At 47.2% G+C, this 21,933-nt stretch overlaps 1 protein-coding gene and 1 pseudogene across 11 annotated transcripts; one reads left to right on the forward strand and one right to left on the reverse strand.

The window, feature by feature from the left end:
• The first annotated feature begins 2,172 nt into the window (after window positions 1–2,172).
• Window positions 2,173–2,309, forward strand: LOC111590964 (uncharacterized; annotated as a pseudogene).
• A 933-nt stretch (window positions 2,310–3,242) lies between these two features.
• On the reverse strand, window positions 3,243–21,424 carry LOC100276454 (UPF0426 protein chloroplastic). 11 transcript variants are annotated; one of them, XR_561700.4, is made up of 5 exons: window positions 21,141–21,424; window positions 20,932–21,060; window positions 20,189–20,372; window positions 3,763–3,893; window positions 3,243–3,593 (listed from the first exon to the last, which is right to left on the reverse strand). XR_561700.4 is itself a non-coding variant. In XM_008669444.4 (4 exons), exons 1-3 carry the CDS (start codon window positions 21,201–21,203, stop codon window positions 20,190–20,192), a joined length of 375 nt encoding a protein of 124 aa, XP_008667666.1. In that variant the 5' UTR covers window positions 21,204–21,424; the 3' UTR covers window positions 3,243–3,596; window position 20,189. The 11 variants fall into 11 exon arrangements, 8 of the variants coding, with proteins under 8 accessions (XP_008667666.1, XP_020403184.1, XP_035820578.1 ...); XR_561701.4 differs by having other exon boundaries at window positions 3,243–3,596; XM_008669444.4 differs by lacking the exon at window positions 3,763–3,893 and having other exon boundaries at window positions 3,243–3,596.
• Between the last annotated feature and the right edge of the window lie 509 nt (window positions 21,425–21,933).

A 21,933-nucleotide genomic window follows, 5' to 3' on the forward strand; every position in this document is an offset into this window, starting at 1 on the left:
TTTCGAGGGGACAAGGGTTGCAAGAGTCAGGCGTCCTCCACTCTCCCCATTATTGGGAGGTCTGCCCTCACTGCTCACTAGGGAGCCAGGGTCCATGCCTGAGTCAAGGGCGTCAAAAATGAGGTCTCCACCGCCTTCGACCATCCCGACGAACTCCAAGTCGTCGATAGTTGGGAAGTATCCCTAGGCCACGAGGGCCAGATCACCCCTGGAGCATGGCGAAGGCGAGATGAAAACGCGCGAGGGCTGCTACCAGAGCCGTTGTGGCATGGCAACGTTTCCTCATTGTACGACGCAGAAAGTTCCGCGTAGGATGAGAAGAAGGCCCATAGATCGTCATATGAGGGATCGGGCCCATATGAATTGCAATTTGTCGCCTTATCTCATCGACCTCGGAGGGCAAGGACGATCCCTGCTCCGTACATTGCCCCTGCAGGGTGAGGCTGAGGGCGACGAGTGCTTCCGCAACGACGTTTGGGTTTTCGGGCGAAGAAGGTCGAGAGAGCGGTGCTCTGACCATCTCATCGTCTTTATCGATGACAAAGTTGAGGCTCCCGAAGCGGGCGATTGCTCTGGGAGCTAGAACGACTCGGGACTGTTGCAGGTGCTCGTCGTAGCGTTGAGACTCCTCGATGGAAGGGGTCTGGCTTCCGGGGCCCTGATAATTTCCTCTTTGCCATCGCGGACGAAGTCAAGGTTCCCAAAGAGGATCATCGTTTTGGGATTTCGATAGGTGTCATGACCGACCATATGGAACCTGGTGAGTTTGTAGAGAACGTGCAAGCCCCCTACCTGGCGCGCCAACTGTCGATGTTTCGAACCTCCGCCCCGATAAGTAAATTTCTATGTGCGTGTCGTGGACTCCAGATGGTGTGCTCAATGGGCGCAAGGTTTATACTAGTTCGATAAGAACGTCCCTACATCCAGTCTTCGGTGGCTCCTGCTACCGCCACCTTTGTTACTCGATGCTCGTAGTATGGGTTACAAGCGAGTGAGAGAGGGAAGGAGAGATCCCAAGTTTCTTATGCGTGGGTGGACCTTAAAGACTACAGGACTAGAGTCCTACGCTAAGCCTTGGCTCCAGCCTCCAGGTATTCAAGTCTCGTGTGTCGTTGCCTTTCGTCTAGTATCCTTGGTTCTATGTTCTCTTTCGAGTGTTCTTAGTTCATCTCTTGTGACCGACCTCATCCTTTTATAGCCCAAGGTGGGGGTCGTTCGTCGGTGACTTCCTTGAGATCGGGTGTTTTACCCTGATGAGGCAACGTTATCTGTATGCGTCATCTTCAGGTCATCTCTGCTCGTGCTCACTTTGACGAACGGCGCGGGCAGCGCGGGGACCTAGCACCATCGTTACTACATCTGCGCGATGCTGACCCCTTGCCTCCGTAGCCTAGGTCTTGGTGTGGCTTGTCGCGTTGTGAGCCATGTTGATGACCTGCGAACTCAGGCCTAGTCTCAATAGGCCATGAGTGCACCGTAGGCCGAGGGGCTCGTAGGTCATGAGTGCGTTGTAGGCCGAGGGGCTTCGCAGGTCATGAGTGGGAGGTGGACCGACCCTTGACTACGGCTTGGTTCCAAGCGTAGGTAATACAGTCGGCCACTTATAGTGAGCCAATCTTGGGCTAGGCGAGGGACACACTCGAGTGGCTTCCCTTTGGTTCGCCTGCCCCCCCCCCTTTTCTAGCTCCGCCACGCTCGACCCCGGGCTCGGTGCCTTGGGGTTTATTCGGGGGCGAGCACTTCTAGGGGAGATGGTTCCCTTACTCCCCCGCTGACCGGTGGTTCCCGGTAATCCGAAGGTCCTTATCCTGTACGCTCTCTCTGACCGGTGGGCCTTAGGGGCCCAGGGATCTTTTCCCTGACAGAAAGTGGGCATCATATCCCTACTACTATATAACACCAGTTTTGACGGTCGTCTTGTGTCACGCGCAAAGCGTGTATATTCTCCTCCCCTACCAAGTGGACCGTTACTCTATAAATAGGCCATTAAAACCACCTAAGCCCTTTTAGTGGGTCGTTACATTATAGATGGGCCATGAGAAACCATCCAAACCCAACACGATCGGAAGCCACATGCATCGCAACACTCCCACATAGTACTACATCGTTGAATGAAGGATACCGAGCCACCGAGCGAGCTATAAAAAAGAGGGTCAGACTCTTTTTCAACTCATACGTTTCTCGGTCTTTTGACTAAGATAAAGTGTAATATTTGTTTTATCAGTTTAATATATGATATGTGGACCATATGTTCACTTTGATATTTAATTTATTTTTATAGGTATCAATTGTGTGCCTTCGCACCACACAAGCATTGTACTAGTTTTCTTTGAATGTATGGCGACTAAATATATTCAGAGTCTGTTGGCATATTCTTTGGGGTCAGATTGTAGACTAGGAAGCCTTGATCAATATATATTTCCCCCCGAGACAATGAGATGTATGTTGGGCTAACTGTTGTTTGCTGAGAGATTTGGTGTACCAGAAATAAACATGTTCAAACATCGGATCTAGTCAAGGTCGTTTGGCACGGCCCGTTCCCGCCCCGTGCATAGTGTCAGGTCGGGTCGGTTTGGCTCGTGCCTCCCCGTCGGATACGTCGAGTCAGGTTTTCTCAGGTTGGGTTAGGTTTTTTGGCTTTGGGTCAGGTTTTTCAAATTGCATCAAGTTTTAGGTTAAAAATCATGATATGTATCCAGCCCGTGGATTGTTGCGGGTAAAAAACTATGACCCGTACTTGTCAGTCACATTAATCGGGTCGGCTCGGATGGCCCATGCCCATGCTTAGGTCTAACCAGGACCACGATGTGTTTTGACAACAAGAGTGAAATCTTCTACAGAGATTGGGCATGCCTATAACAAAGGACTCAAACTGCAGGTTATCCAGGTAGCCGAAGAAGTGAAGGCGACGGCCATCTTCTTTCACAAGCCCAGGAGGAGCGCCAGTTAATCCCTTATGCTGGTTAGCTGTGCGTTTCAGCTAGGTGCAGCCTACGTGCTGTTTCGAGTAGGTGCGCCTTGTGCTTGCATGGGTTTTTGGCCAGTCGTTTCGAACTTCATTGCTAGGAGTGGCGGTAGCTTTTACTCGTTCTTTTGTTCCCTTGGTGAACATTTACTTGGATGCGTTTCTAGCTGTGTTTGCTTCACGTTGTTGGTAACCTATCGAACTCTGAAATTTAGTTGCTTTGGTAATGAAATTCGCTTTTGCCAGTGTGGCAAAGAAAACTATCTACTACATCATATTCCAAATTATCAATTGATAAACCATATGCAACTTCTCCAATGCAATTGCTGGAAATGTTCTTAACATGAATTCATGCCATTTCTTCATCGTCAGCATTAAAGGGCAGCCCCTTTCCAGTGAGAAGCATAAAAGATCTCTAGCAGAAAAATCTTCCAGATTTCCGGTCATCAACAATGAGAGGCATAAGTCTAGCGGAAATATTTTCCAGTCGTCATCAAGTAGTTAGCGGTTGCATTGATATATCACTCGAGTTAACGTCTGTGCCTTGGGGTCAAATCAACAATTACGCAGTTTCTGGTTCTGGGGTGCCAACCATCCTTACAGGCGAAGGATATTCCGATAGCCGTCCCTGCTGCATCCGTGTCCATAATTGGATTAGTTGGAAAGCATCACATAACAGCCTGGTCTGGCGTGCAAGGTTGAGAGGAAGGAAAGAACAGGCCAAACTGCAACGATTAATGACTCGTGCAGGTGGAGAAAAATGCTCGGTTCAGAGTTTGTCAAAGTTCAAACTTAACTGTGCGACAATACGCAGACCTTCCAATGGAAAAAGGGAAACCAAATGACTAATTCAGCAAACATTTTATCAGTGAGTTTGCATGTGGGGCACCGTTGATCAAGAGAAATCTGCCCAACCTTCGTATACCACCTGTCATAAGACATGTCACAATAATCTCCGGACATACACAGAACAGAACAGACCTCACATATTTTTATTTGTAGCTAGAAATGTCAAAACAAACTCAGGAAAAACAGAACAAACTCCACTGTACCATACCTGATCAGTTTTGGTCAATAACATATGGTGTAAACACCTACCCTCTCCAATCACACAAGAGTCACATATAATCAATCAAATCACAAAAAAATGAATAATAATGTATTGTTGAGAATTTAAGGACTGGACACTTTTTTTAATACGAAGGAGAGTGTGTATTTTCCATTGCGGGGAATAAATGGCCAGGTCTTACAACAACACGAACTCTCTACAGGACATCGCTGGAGAGGGTATATTATACTAAGATAAGAAACATGACAACCAAATAATAATTTTTCAAAAAGAAGATGACCAAATAAGCTGCTGTCCTAGTGGTATGGGGTGTGGTAGGAGTATGCTCTCCCTTGTGTGGTCAGAGTCTGCTCTCACGGTCTCACCTATTCCGGGTATTATTTCGGGAATTGTTTTGTATTTTGAGGACCTTTCCCCTGTTCTCATGTGCAGTTCTTCTGCGTATTCCAGAAAAAAAGATGATCAAATAATTAGCAGTACACAATGTTTATGTTAGAGTGGACGCACTAACAGTTTAATTCAAAAGCTTAAGTTAATGGGAGAAGATAGTCAATCCACTTATACACTTCAACACCTCTACTCACGTGCCAAGATTCGAACTCGAGACCCTGGCTTTAATACCATATTAGAGTGGACGTACTAACCAGTTTAACTCAAAAGCTTAAGTTAATGGGAGAAGGTAGTCAATCCACTTATACACTTCAACACCTCTACTCACGTGCAGTCAGAGAGAAAGGCGTAAACGTGGAAATAAATGGGTCGAGGCACAAATAAAAGACTATGCCAAGATTCGAACTCGAGACCCTGCCTTTAATACCATATTAGAGTGGACGTACTAACCAGTTTAACTCAAAAGCTTAAGTTAATGAGAGAAGGTAGTCAATGCACTTATACACTTCAACACCTCTACTTACGTGCAGCCACAGAGAAAGGCGCAAACGTGAAAATAAATGGGTGAGACACAAATAAAACATCTGCTAGGATTTAAACTCAAGACATTTGGCTTTGATATCTGTTATAGACTCCTATGGTCAGCAGTACCAAAGGCGCGGAAAAGGAAAGGAGCAGCAGCAAAAAGGAATCAGGAGAGGAGATATGATTTAGGCACAGAAAAAGGAAAGGAGCCGCAGAAACAAAAGGAATCAGGAGATATGATTTAGTTTGTTCCTATACTAGCAGATTGCTTAAGAATAAATGAGAGTGTTTCCCTCAATTAAGAGATATGATCTAGTTTATTTCCCTGTTAGTATATTTCCTTAAGTAAGGTTTCCTTAAGAGAAAGAGGTGCTAGCTATATAAAGCACCATAGTTTGTAATAGGGGACATCGAAGAAGAATAGATCTCCCAGAGAGGGCGATCTACTTCGATCACCTCGACTGGAGATCGACCTCCTCTGGTTCCACCTTCCCCATAGTCCATTGAGTCCATTTCACTCGGGTTCAGCTCTGTGTGGTGTCGATTTCCTGGTTCGTCCCCCAATCCACATCAAATTGATTCCACCAGGAGCATCGCCTGCCCATGGCCGGCTCTGTTTCCGATCCTGCAGCCATGAACGCCTCCGAGAAGCTCGATTTCCTGATCAGGGAGATGGCCAACATGACAGACTTGGGCACTAAGCTGTCTGCGCAGATGACTACCGTCACCAACCGGATGAACTCCCATGACAGCCGTCTCGCACGGTTGGAAACAGAGGCTCCCGAGGGGGACCAGCCAGTCCCTCCTCGCCATCCCCAAGCCGCTGATGCATCCGCCAGCGCCGTGCACGACGACACGCACGACCCATCAGGAGGGCGGGCCATCCAAGAGGTCGACCGGGAGGGACACCGCTTCCCCGACGGGTTTGGTGGCGGCCACGTGCAGGACAACCGTGCAGGGGGCCTTTATGGCCGCGCCGCTGGCCGCATGAGGGGTCCCTACGGCCGCGTTGACGACGGCGACTTCTACGGCCGCGGTCACTGTGCTGGCGGCGGTCGGAATGGCTTCGACGGCGGCTTTCCCCACCGCGACCGTCCCAAGCTCAACTTTCCCTCCTTCGACGGTACATCAGACCCTCTCCCGTGGCTGACAAAGTGTGTGGCCTATTTTCGTGGCATGCGTACCATGGAGGAGAAGAAGGTTTGGATGGCAATGATGCACCTCGAAGGCATTGCTGCAGAGTGGTACTACGCTTTGGAGCGGGATTATGGCATCCTCACTGGCCTCGCTTCGCCGATTTCGTCAACATGCGGTTCGGACCGCCGTTGAGGACAAACGGTCTCGCTGAGCTGAAGGATCTGTGTCGCACGAGCACAGTGGATGACTACATACATCAATTTTCCTTGGCATTATGTCATTGTGCTGATCTATCTATGCAGCACCAAGGTAATTTATTCACAGCAGGTCTGTGCGAGCCTTTACGCACGGACGTGGAGCTGCAGGCCCCATCCCATCTACAAACAGCCATGAACCTGGCCCGGGCCTACAAGCGGCGCGACACGGAGGCCACCAAGGCGTTGCGGGGTATGTATCGCGCACCAACAACCAAGACTGGCGCATCGCCAGCCCAACAGCGGCCGACGATGGTCACCAGACCGCGCTTCAAGCGCCTGACTGCTGAGGAGATGGCAGCCAAGCGCGCCAACGGCGAGTGCTACCACTGCGCCGAAAAGTACACTGCTGACCACAAGTGCAATGCCCGCGGGGTATTCTTCATCGAGCTGGACGACGACGCGGAGGCCGACACACTTGCCGACGATTTGGGTGTGTGTAATACTCAAATTTTATAAAAGTAATATATAGAGGTTCCCTTATTTTATGTGCCTCATTTGCATCATAAAAAGAGCATACATAAAATTTAGAGATGAATTAAAACAAATGATAAAAAAAATTAATAATATGCATCATGTTGGAGTTATATGTTTGTGCATTAAATAAAAATAAAAAGGATAATAACAATAAGATAATAGATACTAGAAGTGGAATTAAAACCCTAAATTTGAAATTAGGGTTTTGAAAATAAAAAGAGGAGAAATGATATAAAAATATAAATAATATAATTATATTTCCAAAAATTGGTATTTTTTTATTCACACTATGATTAGAGAAGAGAATAAATTTGGCACTAGTTTGAATTCGAAATTCGAATTCAATTTCAACCTAGAAATAGAGAAAAGAAGATAAAAGATAAAAAGAAAACGCTACATGGGCCGTCTAACTTCGTTTTTGGCCCAAAACCCGTTTTCTTCCGCATGGCCTGAACCGCTGATGGGTGGGCCCGCTATGTCGGATTCGTCCCGACCGTGGAGATCCTGGCGAACACGCGATTCCCTGGCCGATTTTCGCGGCGTCTTCACCGGACCTCCGCTCGGCCGCCGTGGATGGCGCAACCGACCCTCTCAGCTCGGACTGGCCCCGCCCCTATATAACCCGGCCGCTCTAGCTCCTTTATCCATCTCGACGTGTACCAAGTCACCAAGTGAACCGTGGGCGGGGGAGTTAGAGTACCGCCGGCGTCCTCCACCGTTGAAGACACTTGGGGATCTGGTGGAGGCCGTGGAGCTGAGCAGGATCACGTGGTGTGTGTGCGACTCATCCTCGGGTGAGTTTGGCGGCTGGAGCGGGAGGAATCGCTCACCGTCGACCTCGGGCCGCCGCGGAATCGTTGGGCGTCGTGGGCGGAGCTCAGTGCGCCGCCAGCGCTGGTAAGAACTTCCCCCTCGGATTCGCGACCCTTCCTTCTACGTTTTAGAATTGTCTGGCGGGTCGGGGGTGGCCGGGTTGCTGTTGCAACCAGTCACCGGCGTGGGGCCGTCGCGGCTGTTCTTGCTCGGGCGTGGCCTGGTGCCGGATGAAGATGACGCCTGGTCTACCGTTGGATGGCCATTGGACGGTGTGGGTTGGACCGTGCATATTGGTTGGATTCCAGCCCTTGGATCGTGATCTTGCGCGTAGGATTAGATCGCGCCTTCATTAAATAGTGGACGTCGATCTTTGATCCGAGGGTCCCGTGTGCGTACCGGTTCACCGCGGCTCAATTTTAATCGTGGCTGTCCAGTTTTGATCGGACGATCAGGATCCGTGCGTACCCTTCAGCCGAGTCAATTTTGCTAAAGGAACCCTGAGCAAAGTTAAAATAAACCCGCCGTCCCTCTCCACTGTGCCCTGAGTCTTAAGAACTTTTATCCCGAGACCCCTGAGTTTTCTGATAAATGAGGCCCAGTCCAGAGAATTATAAAATCTAGAAAAAAAGAATTAGAAAATGATTTTTATGCAAAAATAAATGCTAGAATTTGTTTAATTCATAGAAAATGCATATTTAGTCCAAATTAATTCATTCCAATTCCTATAATTTTATAAAATCATTGCTTATCATTTGGTACCATTGTTTTGACATAAAAGTCACATTAAAGTTGTTATCTTAATTAATTTTGTACTAAGCACATAGAATCTTTGGAAAATCCATAACTTAAAATCTATAACTCCAAAATTAATAATTTCTGTTCCTCTGATCTTATTTCAATGTGTAGATTATTAATATGTATTTTGCATATATGTTTGGTGTAATGTTAATTTTGCCTATACAATGTTTGTCTGTATTGCTACGACTAGCAGTGAGGTCACGAGTCATCTGAAGATCATCCTGGTACCTGGAATCTCAAGTCCCAGGCAAGTTGTGCCCTTGATCACTTCTTTTTACCCACTCATGTTCTAATTAATCATAATGATCTGCATAGGTTAATTTTGATGGGACCCAATAGGATACCCTAGTTTGTCTATCTTTATACCTTGTTTACCACTGAACTTTCTGGGTAGTACTTGCTAGTGCTATATGTGGTTTTGGGTATGGAGATACATTTTATTCATGATTATACTTTTATTATCAGTTGTTATTTACTGTTCATGATAAGATCATTATGTTAATTGGAACATGGAGAACCACCCGGGAAAACAGTGCTACCACAAGGGTTTATGGACGCCCTTGGCTGACTAATTAGGAAAGCTAGTGGAGGACTACCTTACCCGAAAGGGGCAAGGGCAGTAGGGGAGTGGTCAGTGTAGGGAGGTCCTTGGTTGATTTTGCTGCGATGGCGGTCAGGCAAGAACCCTGCATTGGAGCTTCCTATAAACTGTAGCGGGTTTTCTGAAGCTAGTGGAACTTTGTAAAGGCCTCGTAGTGTTACCCTGCCTCGCCTCCTCGGTAGAGGTGTATGGGAAGTCGCGATCCCTTGGCAGATGGGTAACATGACTTGTGGGTAAAGATGCGCAACCTCTGCAGAGTGTAAAACTGGTATACTAGCCGTGCTCACGGTCATGAGCGGCTCGGACACTCACATGATTAAATTATGGAACTTAAACTCAATTTGTCATATGCATTGCATCGCAGGTGAGGTTGTTACTTTTGTTCTACTACTTAATTGGGTTGGTATTTACTTATACTTAGTAATTGCTAATAAAATTTTGACCAACTTTAAAAGCAATGCTCAGCTCTAACCATCCTCTTTGGTAAGCCTTACACTTCACGTGAGCTCCCACCTTTGGCGAGTTCATTCACATTATTCCCCACAACTTGCTGAGCGATGAACGTATGTGAGCTCACTCTTGCTGTCTCACACCCCCCCCACAGGTCAAGAGCAGGTAACACAGGATGAGGCGCTTGGAGGATGCTGTGACGAGTTCGTGAGAGGTCTAGGTCGTCGTCTCCCAGTCAACTTTGGGTTGCTGGACCGTTGTCTCCTTATGATGTAAATATTTATTTATTTTGTATAAAACTCCTGTTATGTAGTAAAGATGTGACATTCGATCCTGTGCCATGATTCATCATATGTGTGAGACTTGGTCCCAGCACACCTGGTGATTATGTTCGCGCCCGGGTTTTGGTGCCCCTAAAATCCGGGTGTGACAGTGTGTCGCTCCACGCCCTCACCGGCATCGACGTGGGAGGGACCATGAAGCTACACGTCCGTATCGGGGATACAACCTTGCTGGCCCTAGTGGACTCTGGGTCGACCCACACCTTCATCCATGAGACCACGGCGTCCCGGTTGGGCCTCCGCGTGGAACCACGCCCGGGCCTCAGCGTCAAGGTGGCCAATGGTGAAAGAGTCACCAGCCAAGGTGTCTGCCCCATGCTACGCGTCTCCATTGACGCAGAGGACTTTGACCACACCTGCTACGTTCTACCTCTCGTCGGCTTTGACGTGGTTCTGGGGGTCCAATGGCTTCGCTCCCTCGGACCGATACTCTGGAACTTCGACGCCCTAACCATGACGCTCTGGCGTCACGGCCGCACCGTGACGTGGACAGGGGTGGGAGGCCCTACACCCCGGTGCAACGCCATCGTCGGGACGCAAGACTTGCTACCCGCGTTACTCGACTCCTACGCCGACGTCTTCGCGGAACCACGAGGACTGCCTCCACAACGTCGCCAAGACCACCGCATCCGGCTGCTGCCGGGTACGTCTCCAGTAGCCGTCCGACCGTATCGCTATCCTCAACTCCTCAAGGACGAGATCGAACGCCAGTGTGAGGACATGCTTCAGCAAGGCATCATCCGGGAGTGTACATCGGCATTTTCTTCGCCTGTGTTGTTGGTCAAGAAGGCGGACGGCTCATGGCGATTCTGCGTCGACTACCGCGAGCTTAATGCGCAGACGGTGAAGGACAAGTTTCCAATTCCGGTGGTCGACGAGATGCTCGATGAATTACACGGCGCCAAGTTCTTCACCAAGCTCGATCTTCGCAGTGGCTACCATCAAGTCCGCATGCATCCAGACGATGTTGACAAGACGGCGTTCCGGACACACCGGGGACATTTTGAGTTCCTGGTGATGCCCTTCGGCCTCACCAACGCGCCATCGACATTTCAGCCCTTAATGAATGACGTGCTCAAGCCCTTCATTCGCAAATTTGTTCTGGTTTTCTTTGATGATATTCTGATCTTTAGCAGTTCATGGGCGGAACACTTACAACATGTCAAGCAGGTGCTTCAGGTTCTGTAGGAACACCACCTCGTCCTAAAACGGTCCAAGTGTTCTTTCGGCCAAGAGTTTGTGGCGTACTTGGGCCACATCATCTCGGCCACAGGTGTGGCAATGGATCCTGCAAAGGTCTCGGCAGTGGAGGCCTGGTCGCGGTCTCTGCGGGCACTCCGAGGCTTCCTCGGTCTTACGGGCTACTACCGTAAGTTCATCGCTGGATATGGTGCTATGGCCGCCCCCCTGACATCTCTCTTGAAGCGCGAGGCATTCACTTGGACAGAAGAGGCGACAACTGCCTTTACCCGCCTTAACCAAGCCTTGATCATGGCGCCACTACTCCAGCTTCCGGACTTCTCTGAGCGCTTCATCGTCGACTGTGACGCTTCCGACACGGAGCTTTTGGTGCCGTACTGCACCAAGGGGATGGCGCCATTGCATTCTTCAGTCGAGTGGTGGCGCCTCACCACCAGAAGCTGCCGGCCTACGAGCGGGAGTTGATTGGTCTTGTCAAAGCAGTCCGACATTGGCGTTCGTACTTGTGGGGGCGTCCATTCACGATACGGACTGATCACTGTAGCCTCAAGTTCATATTGGACCAGCGTCTTTCTACCATTCCGCAACACACATGGGTCAGTAAATTATTTGGGTATGACCTCACGGTGGAATACCGCTCTGGGAAACTTAACGGGGCAGCGGACGCTTTATCCCGTCGTGATGAAGATGCTGCAGCCCTTCACAGCATATCTGCCCCAATTTTTCAGCTCTTTGACACACTTCGGGCAGACTTGGCTAATGATTCCCAAGGTATAGAACTGCGACTGCGAGCAGGGCTGCAGAATGGGACGGCTCCTCCTGGTTGGACCAAGTCTGATGGGTTATTATTGTATAATGGGAAAGTGTTTGTTCCTGCTTCCTCTTCTGTGTGGTCTTCCTTGCTAGCTGAAGAACATGAAAGTGGACATGAAGGTATTCAGAAGACATTGCACAGATGGCGGTCTTCTTTCTACATCCCTTTAGCTGCCCGAAGGGTGCGACAGTTTGTACAAGGCTGTTCGGTATGCCAGAGGAATAAAACTGAACACCTACACCCCGCTGGGTTACTGCAGCCGCTACCTGTTCCCTCCGAAATCTGGAGTGATATCTCGATGGATTTTGTCAAAGGCTTTCCGAAGGTTGGGGGCAAGTCTGTGATCCTGACAGTGGTAGATCGGTTCTCTAAATTTGCTCATTTTATTTCCCTCGGTCATCCATACACTGCCGCATCTGTTGCTAAAGCATTCTTCGATGATATTGTGCGCCATCATGGTATTCCGTCCTCCATTGTGAGTGATAAGGACACTGGCTTTACTAGTTCTTTCTGGACAGAACTGTTTCGATTGGCTGGTGTTAAACTGCAGATGAGCTCAGCTTTTCATCCTCAGTCTGATGGGCAGTCCGAGGTGGTCAACCGAGTGATTGTTATGTATCTCCGCTGTCTCGCCGGTGACCGGCCTAAAAGTTGGCTCAAGTGGCTTCCTTGGGCTGAATTTTGCTATAATTCTTATTATCAAACTGCCCTGCAATGCTCTCCATTCAAGGTGGTTTATGGGAGAGACCCCCTGACCATGGTCTCGTATTTTTTTTTTGAAGAATCAGCAGCACGGGTGGTGGCTGTGGACCGACAGATGCAGGACCGTGACCTTTTCTTGGCAGAAATTCGGGAAAGACTGCTTCAAGCTCAAGTGACAATGAAAACATATCAAGACAAGAGCCGTCGGGATGTCCAGTTCATCGTGGGCGATTGGGTCTGGCTCCGTTTACAGCACAGGACTGCTGTTGGTGTCACTGCAGCTTCTCCGTCCAAATTAGGGCCCAAGTTCTATGGTCCGTATCAAGTGCTGCGGCGGCGCATTGGCAATGTGTCTTATCAGCTCCAACTTCCTGCACGTGCCAAGATTCATGATGTGTTTCATGTTTCACTGCTTAAGAAGTTTGAAGGACCCCCGCCAGCGGCTGTTGTTCCTTTACCAGATATTCTTCATGGCAGAATTGTCCCTACACCTAACAAGGTTACTAAAGCCAGGCTGAATCGTGGAGTCTGGAAAGTCCTAGTGCATTGGGTTGGTCGGCCTGCTACTGACGCCTCATGGGAGCAGCTGGATGACTTCAAGCATCAGTTTCCTGCAGTACAGCTCGCGGACGAGCTGTTTGTTAAGGAGGGGGGAAATGTTATAGACTCCTTCTATGGTCAGCAGTACCAAAGGCGCAGAAAAGGAAAGGAGCAGCAGCAGCAGAAAAAAGGAACCAGGAGAGGAGATATGATTTAGGCACAGAAAAATGAAAGAAGGAGCCGCAGAAACAAAAGGAATCAGGAGATATGATTTAGTTTGTTCCTATACTAGTAGATTGCTTAAGAATAAATGAGGAGAGTGTTTCCCTCAATTAAAAGATATGATCTAGTTTATTTCCTTGTTAGTATATTTCCTTAAGTAAGGTTTCCTTAAGAGAAAGAGGTGCTAGCTATATAAAGCACCATAGTTTGTAATAGGGGACATCGAAGAAGAATAGATCTCCGAGAGAGGGCGATCTCCTTCGGTCACCTCGACTGGAGATCGACCTCCTCTGGTTCCACCTTCCCCATAGTCCATTGAGTCATTTCACTCGGGTTCAGCTCTGTGTGGTGTCGATTTCCTGGTTCCTCCCCCAATCCACATCAATATCATGTTAGAGTGGACGCACTAACCAGTTCAACCCAAAAGTTTAAGCTTAATGGAGAAGGTAGTCAATCCACTTATACACATCTTCATCCCTCCCGGGTGGTCCTGCCATCGCTACCCGACTGGGGACTGTGTTGAAGCCGTTCATGAAGGCTGTTGGGGCAGGGCTCAGGATGTGGCCTTGTTCCCCCATCAAATATTTCAGAAGGAAGCGCAGAGGGGCTGCTGCTCAACAATCCCCTCTCTCGGCTGCTCAGTCAGCGACCACCGCTGATTTCATCGCCAGAATGTCCAGGCCGGCCGCTCGGGTCCTGTGTGTGCCGCAGAAGCGGCAGCGTTGCCCCAGGGCACCTCGTGAGGGATCTCTTCCTCGGCGGAGCAGGCGCTTGGCTGGAGCAGATGTTGAAAAGGTAATGGCCCCAGCACGAGTTTCGAAAGGAAAATGGAGGATTGCTAATGAGCTCGACCTTCTTGGTGGGGATCCATCTGAATCGCTGTCCCTGGAGGTTCTCGATAATTATGCCAAGGTTTTCGGTGAGCGGTTGACTGATTTGCAAGTTAAAGCTCTTGCGGCTCTCTTCAACTGGACTGTCCCAGAAGACTTGCAGGGTGCGGTGGTGCAGGCCTGATCGCCTCTGTGTGTATTGATGGTCGTTTTTTCAATGGTTTTCCAAATGGATCCGTCAAAAATTGTGTGCTGGAACGTGCGGGGTCTTAATGGCTCGGCCCGTCAGGATGTTGTACGTTGTTTGGTGGACTCAGTCAAAGCTGATGTTGTTTGCCTCCAGGAAACAAAAATGTCAGTTTTTTCTCGCTTGTTTGTGTTCCGTTTGCTTGGGTCTGAGTTTCAGAATTTTGTTTTCACACCTTCAGTTGGGGCTAGTGGAGGGATTCTAGTGGCTTGGAAGAATAATATCAGCTCATGTGGCTCTAGGATTGATGACCATTGTGTCTCGGTGAATTTTAGCCTTGAGACTGGGTCATCTTGGTGGTTGTCATGTGTCTATGCCCCTCAAGGGAATCATGAGAAAATTCAGTTCTTACAAGACCTCAGATTGATTAGGACCCACTATTCTGGGCCATGGCTGGTTGTTGGCGATTTTAACATGATTCTGAATGATGAAGACAAGAGTAATTCCAATGTTGATCGTGCTATGATGGGCAGATTTCGAAGGTGGAAGGACGATCTTGCCCTACTGGAGCTTCCTCTGATTGGGCGCAGGTTTATTTGGTCGAATGGGCAAGCCTGTCCTACTTTAGTCAGATTGGACAGGATGTTTTGTACTGCTGATTGGGAAGATTTATTTCCAGATTGCCTTCTTCAGAGTGCTGCAACTCAAGATTCGGATCACTGCCCTCTCTTGTTGGGCCTGTGTGATATTAATAAAAGGAAAGGGCACTTCCATTTTCAGGCCTTCTGGGTGAAATTGGAGGGTTTCCAGAATGTTGTGGCTAACGCATGGAGTTCGATTCCCGCAGGCCAGTGCCCTCTTGTTAGTCTTTCCAAGAAATTACAAGCTACGACAAAGGCTTTGCAACGTTGGAGTGATAATAAAGTGGGGGATTTAAAACTACAACTTGAAATGGCTCGGGAGCTCCTTCATAGGCTGGAGATGGCTCATGACAGCAGGACTCTATCTCCAAGTGAGGATTGGTTAAGTCGTACCCTTAAGAAGCACATCTTGGTGCTCTCCTCCTTGTCGAGATCTATAGCCCGTCTTCGGTCCAGAATTAATTGGTTGAAAGAAGGGGACGCTCATACTTCCCTGTTCCATGCTCAGGCTAGATTAAGAAAGAAGAAGAATTTTATTGGTTCATTATCTACAAGTGAAGGGCTTATTTTGACATCACATGAGGATAAGGCTGATGATTTGTTCCATTTCTATGATGGCTTGCTCGGGACTGCTTTGGGGAGAGAAAACTCTCTTAATCTTGATGCCCTTGGGATGCCTTCTTTCAATCTCAATGAGTTGGATGTGCCTTTCTCAGAGGAAGAAGTTTGGGGTACTGTAAAATCTATGTCGTCGGATAAAGCTCCGGGCCCGGATGGTTTCACCGATCGTTTCTACAAGGCTTGTTGGGTAACAATCAAAGCTGATGTTATGGTAGCGATCTCTTGTGTTTGGGCTCGAAAATTTAGAAACATGGGGCTGCTCAATTCAGCGTTTATCACTCTTTTGCCTAAGGTTGAGGGTGCAGCCCAAGTGAAAGATTTTCGTCCAATCAGCCTTGTCCATAGTTTCACGAAGTTAGTAACAAAGATGATGGCCAACAGATTGGCTCGGCATTTGAATGATATGGTTTCTCCTAATCAAACAGCATTCATTAAGAAAAGATTTATCTTAGACAATTTCATGCTAGTGCAGCACACTGCAAGGTTTCTTCATCGTCAAAGGCAAGCCCGCATTCTTTTCAAACTCGACATTTCTAAGGCTTTTGATTCGGTCTCTTGGGCTTTCTTGCTGGAAGTCCTGCAGAAGTTGGGTTTTGGGCAGATTCGGCGTGACATCATTTGTGGGTTGTTAGCCTCTTCTTCGACGAGAATTTTATTAAATGGTGTTCCCGGGGACTACATTGCTCACCAGCGGGGTCTTCGGCAGGGGGACCCTTTATCTCCAATGTTGTTCATCTTAGTCATGGACACTCTCAACTTGCTAATCCAGAGGGCCTCTGATGAAGGGCTGCTTCACTCTCTTTCCACGAACAGTTTGCAGCACCGATTCTCTTTGTACACGGATGATGCGGTGGTTTTCCTCAAGCCGGTGCCTTCAGACATAATTCTGATTCTGGAAATCCTTAGGATTTTTGGGGATGCGTCCGGTCTAAAGACCAACGTTCAGAAGAGTAATGTTTTTCCTATTCGATGTTCTGAGGCGGATCTTGCTTGTGTTCAGGAGCTCCTTCCATGTTCCATTTCGGAGTTTCCCTGTCAGTACCTTGGCCTCCCGCTTTCTCTTGGAAAGCTTAGGAGAAGTCAAATTCAAGCAATTGTTGATAAAACTGCAGCCCAGTTACCTGGGTGGAAAGCTGGTCTGATGACAAAAGCTGGTAGAGCCACTTATGTTCAATTTGTGATGACATCAAGAATGATTTATGCTGCTCTAGCGTTGGACATCCCTTCTTGGGCTGTTAAAGCAATCGATAAGCTTAGATGAGGCTTTCTGTGGAGAGGGAGGAAGGAGGTGAATGGTGGCCATTGTCTGCTGACTTGGCCCAAAGTCACTAGACCCAAGGACCTGGGGGGTCTGGGCATAAGTGACCTTCGGATCATGAGCTGGGCGCTGCGGGCTAGGTGGCCTTGGCTGCAAAAATCTGATAGGACTAAGCCATGGTCGGACTTTCAGATTCAAACTTGCGAGTTGCGACATTGTGCAAAGCTTGGTGGCTGCGGCTGTTATCACTCATTTGGGAGATGGGTCTGATACTCTGTTTTGGAAGGATCGTTGCCTGAATGGCAAATGTATTAAGGAGGTGGCACCTGCTGTCTTGGGTATGGTGCCCAAGCGCATTGCTTCTAGGCGCCTGGTCAAAGACACCTTGCCTGATCTCAATTGGTTGGCTGATCTGAGGGGGGCTATTTCTGTTACAGCCCTTGCTAATCTCATGGACCTTTGTGACTTGCTAGAGGGGATGGTTCTTCAGCCGGATGTTCCCGATGTGCATGCCTGGAGGTTCAGTGAATCGGGTGAATACTCGGCTAGTTCAGCTTACAGGACTTTGCTTCTTGGCTCTGTTAGCTTTGAGCCTGCTGAACGCATTTGGAAATCCTGGGCTCCAGGAAAGTGTAAATTCTTCCTCTGGCTTGTGGAGCACGATAGATGTTGGACGGCTGACAGACTTGCTAAGCGTAGCCTGGATCACCCGGAGTCTTGCCCTTTATGCGACCAGATGGAAGAAACTATCAACCATTTGCTGGTTCAGTGCAGTTTTGCAAAACAGTTTTGGTTCAGCCTTCTGCGGTCAGGTGGTTTCCAGGAGCTCTGCCCTTCCCATGATGACGTCTGTTTTGAAACCTGGTGGAGGAATAGTGCTGCCAGGGTGGGCAAACCTTTATCCAAGGGATTCAATTCTCTAGTCATTTTGGGTGCATGGTCTTTGTGGAATCATAGAAATAGGTGTGTTTTTGATAATTGTAACCCTAGCGCTGCGGTGGTGTTGGCAGCTGCAAGGGAGGAGTTAATGGGTTGGCGTATGGCTGGAGCCAAAGCGCTCTCTTTCTTCCATTTAGAAGAGGTGTCTTAGTTGTTTGGGGTGTGTTTTTGGTTTTGGTTTGCCAAATGTAACACCTTTGTACCGGGGTTTTTTCTCCCCATTTTATTCTTCTTCTTAATACAAAAATACGCAGCTCTCCTGCGTATTCAAGAAAAAAACTTATACACTTCAACATACAACACCACAGAGTTTAGGCTGAATTTTAGTACACTGGACACATGAAAATGATGGACAGAAACTTGTCTTGGAAAGTACCTTAAACCTACCACAGCCAAAGTCTGGTCAAAGATGTATCTTGGTCTCTTGGAGGAACTGTGTATGTACTGTACGTAGTAACTTATAGTACCAAACATTCCTACAAAAGCGTCAAACCCACTGATGTATTTCCAAATGAATCAGTGACAAGAGAAATCAAACAACATGTTATAGAGGGAAATGTGGTGACCTAGCTACCTATCCAGATGCACACACAAAGGCATGCGACAAGGAGACCGATATGGGTAATATTTATTACTGCAAGAAAAGGGGATGCAAAGAGTATCCCATAAACAAGAAAGCAGGAGGTAAGACAAGATCCGCCAAGCTCATACTAAGTGATACATTTCTCGCACAAGAAAGTAACACAAAAGAGGACTGCTTAACAGATTATCCTCCCTTAACGTAAATTTCTAACACACCGATTTTTACTCCAATTTGAGGATGATAATGATACCTATCTTGAGTAAAAAAATGTTGACATTTTGCATCAGATACTGACACCTAAGTTTTTCAGCATTAACATTATATGTCAGGGGGACACTAGACATGATTAGGGGTGGTAATGGGATCTAGAGTTTACACTACAAACTTTAAGGATCGAATCGGATTAGAATCGGACCATATTCCTATTCATTTTTGAACTACATTTATTTAAGGGCCCTAACTTTTTGTGAAGGGGCATTTGGATCGTGATCCATTACCACCCCTAGACATGATAGAACCATTATTCCGGTTGAAGCACAGAGCTTGCTTAAATACATAGCATTATACTAGAGAAAACCAAGAGAATAGAACATAACAAGTTAAACAGTTACTAGGATTCAAAAGAAAAATTACAACCAAGTATACCTCAAGAATACAAAATACATCAGTGAAAAGAAATGTTACTTTTCTTGTAACTTTTAGTTTATTTCAAAGAATACTGGTTCCTTTTATCACCAAGAACATATCACAATTTTCTCCCAACAATCTGTCTAATACACATTTGTTTACTCAAAGATTTTGGCTATATTGTTGACAAATTCTATCTAAATCATGTAATGGAGATGCCAAGATATTTAAATTTTGTTTAGTTTAAGATCTGCTGAAGAAATTATGTATTTCTTATTTTTCTTGTAGTATGCAACCAAAGCTGCTTACAAGCAGCAGGGCTCCATAGAAGTTGTTTATATGGAACACACAAAGCTGATTTCTTTTTTCTATTATTTTGAAGGCTAGATAGTATAGCATAAACGCTGTGCAAAACATTCTGAGTTCATGAATTAATACACTGCACTTTCAGTAAGACATGCTCCAAATTCGGATGTGATGTCCAAAAAGCCTTGCAATATCTTTTCTACATGTCCATTGAAGGTTGTTCTTAGTCTCTTACATTTCAAATATTCAACTGATGTAACTCAAAACTTCACTTGAAGCCAATAGATACATGAGGCCAACAATATACTGTTCTAATATCAGCAACAGAAGGACAAAAAATATCATTTTTTAAAATAAAGCAGCACTGCAGGCAAGAACCGACTTCAGGTCTACCATAATGTAGAAAGGCGAAATAATGTTTGGTCATCCAACTATCCCCTAATACATGTACCAGTGAAATTAATTTTATTGTGGTCCAACGAGTGCCTCCATTTAACTATATGATGCCCTAACACATCACAAAGGGTCAAAGTTTGCAAACATTGAGAAATGAATTGGTGCATTCATATGTAGAGTTAGCTGTCAAAGAATACCATTGAACATGCATTTCATTCAAAAGTGTAACTTTCCATTTACTGGTAATACACTCTAGTTATACTTATGGCCAAGTTTAAAATCATGTCTAGAGGACTGGGGCTCCATATTATGAAACAGGAGTTGTAGAATAAAACCAGGGCCCAAGGTTTGATATTTTGAGGTTGATACAATATTTGAATTAAAAACGTTATAAGGCCAACTTTTTTTTTTTGACAAGCACGTGATGAATCAGGTGTCACATATATTCAGGATAAGTTACAAGGGAAAAGTGACAAGTGGACAAAAGTAGACAATGCACCTCACTCAATCTCAATTTGCTGAGGTGCATCATTTTGATCTGCCTCACTTGATTCTTCAGAGCTGTTTTCCTCAGCTATTCCAGAAGCCTCCACTGTCCGACTTATCCATTCCTTGAGAGGATCCTCATTCAGGTCAAGCCTCAAGAGGCCAGCAAACACACCACCCATGAATGCTACTGGCTCCTACAGACAGTGCATTTAGAGTATCGTCATCTGGTCTTGCTTCAGCGAGCAAGAAAAGTAAGTTCTAGACTGAAGACGTATTGGTATTGTTTGAGGAATAGCTACTCTTCCTGAAACGACCTCTGCAATTTTCTTTCCACAAAGCATTCTGATTCCCAAAGTTGATTAGATTGGGAGAACCAAATAACAGTGAAGTATGAAACAATATGCCTAAATATCTCAAGCTTAGGTTTCAATTTTGTTAGTTTCACCTTAATAATGGCCACTGAAAAGCTTAATCAAAAGTTAATCTACATTGAAACAACACTGAATTTTTCGACTGTTGCATATACTCCCCCTCTCACCTTTTCAAGGATAAACTTTGCAAGCATACAGTCATACACACGACTAAACGGGTATTGAAACTCAAACTGCAGGTACCAAACTATCAGGTGTAAGAGTCGGACTGAATGGTCAATTTCACATACCCACACGAGAAGCTATGTGTACAATGACCAAGTTGGAGCAATCCCCAATCCCGGGTTAATAAAAGGGCTGAAGACAGGTGGAGAAAATTTACCTTGATGGCTTCTCGGAGGATGCGCTCATCCCCGAGAGGGTTGAAGAAAGCTCGCACGACCCCTGCAGCTCCCCTCCTCCTCATCGTCGTCCACCCAGCAACCGCATGGAGGCACCTCCTCTGCGCCAACTACAGGCGACAGTTAAGCTCGTGCAAATGCAAAAGTACGCGAGGGTTCCTGTTCTAAGCTTGATACTGTACGGCTTTACCTTGGCTGGAACTGCCGGCCTGGGGCGGAGCAGTGCAGTGGCAGCAGCCGTAGAAGTCGCCATGGATAATAGCGAGCAAACTACTGTTCGACCATTCGAGACGTTTCCTCAGTTCCCTGCCTCGCAGCCGGAGGCAGCGAAGGATATTATCTGAACGGTGGATCCGTGGTTGGATGGGCCGGGGCAGCGCCGCAGGCCCGGAGCCGCGCGAGTCGGGGCTGGCGGGCCAGACGATCCCGGCCCCTGACTGACAGAATTCGTGCCTGGTTTGAGAAGGTTCGGTCAATCTCTGAAGCCCCGAGCGCGAGGCCGCTTCAGATGGGCGGGCTCCTGGCAATCTGTGGCGTCAGGCCTCGACCGAGCAGCGGACACTGGGTGTTTCGCTGCTGGACCGTGCGCAGTAGGCTGTGTGTGGGCTGAGCCGGCACTCCTCTGCTTCTTGCCGACGTGCAACAACGCCGTCGGATCGGGGCCCGAGCCCGACCTCGACGTGCCCCACCGACCAAGGTGATAATTTTTTTAAAAAAAATCTATATATTTTCCATACTTGATTTTTACAAAAATAATTTCCAGTGTCAAAATTTTGCAAATATAACTTTCTCTGCCGATTTACATTCCTGTCATTTTGGATGGCGGTATTGAGGTAAGAATGTAATTGAGTTGGTGGAAGCACGCTTCCCGCTAGGATGAAACTTTGGTTACCGCCACTAGAACTAGACACTTCATATGGTGGTCTTCATAATAGTTTTGTTATATATTTTTGTCAAGAACGAATGACTAGAGGTTTCAAAAA

This window comes from Zea mays, chromosome 2, assembly GCF_902167145.1.
Source record: "Zea mays cultivar B73 chromosome 2, Zm-B73-REFERENCE-NAM-5.0, whole genome shotgun sequence".
NCBI lineage: Eukaryota > Viridiplantae > Streptophyta > Magnoliopsida > Poales > Poaceae > Zea > Zea mays.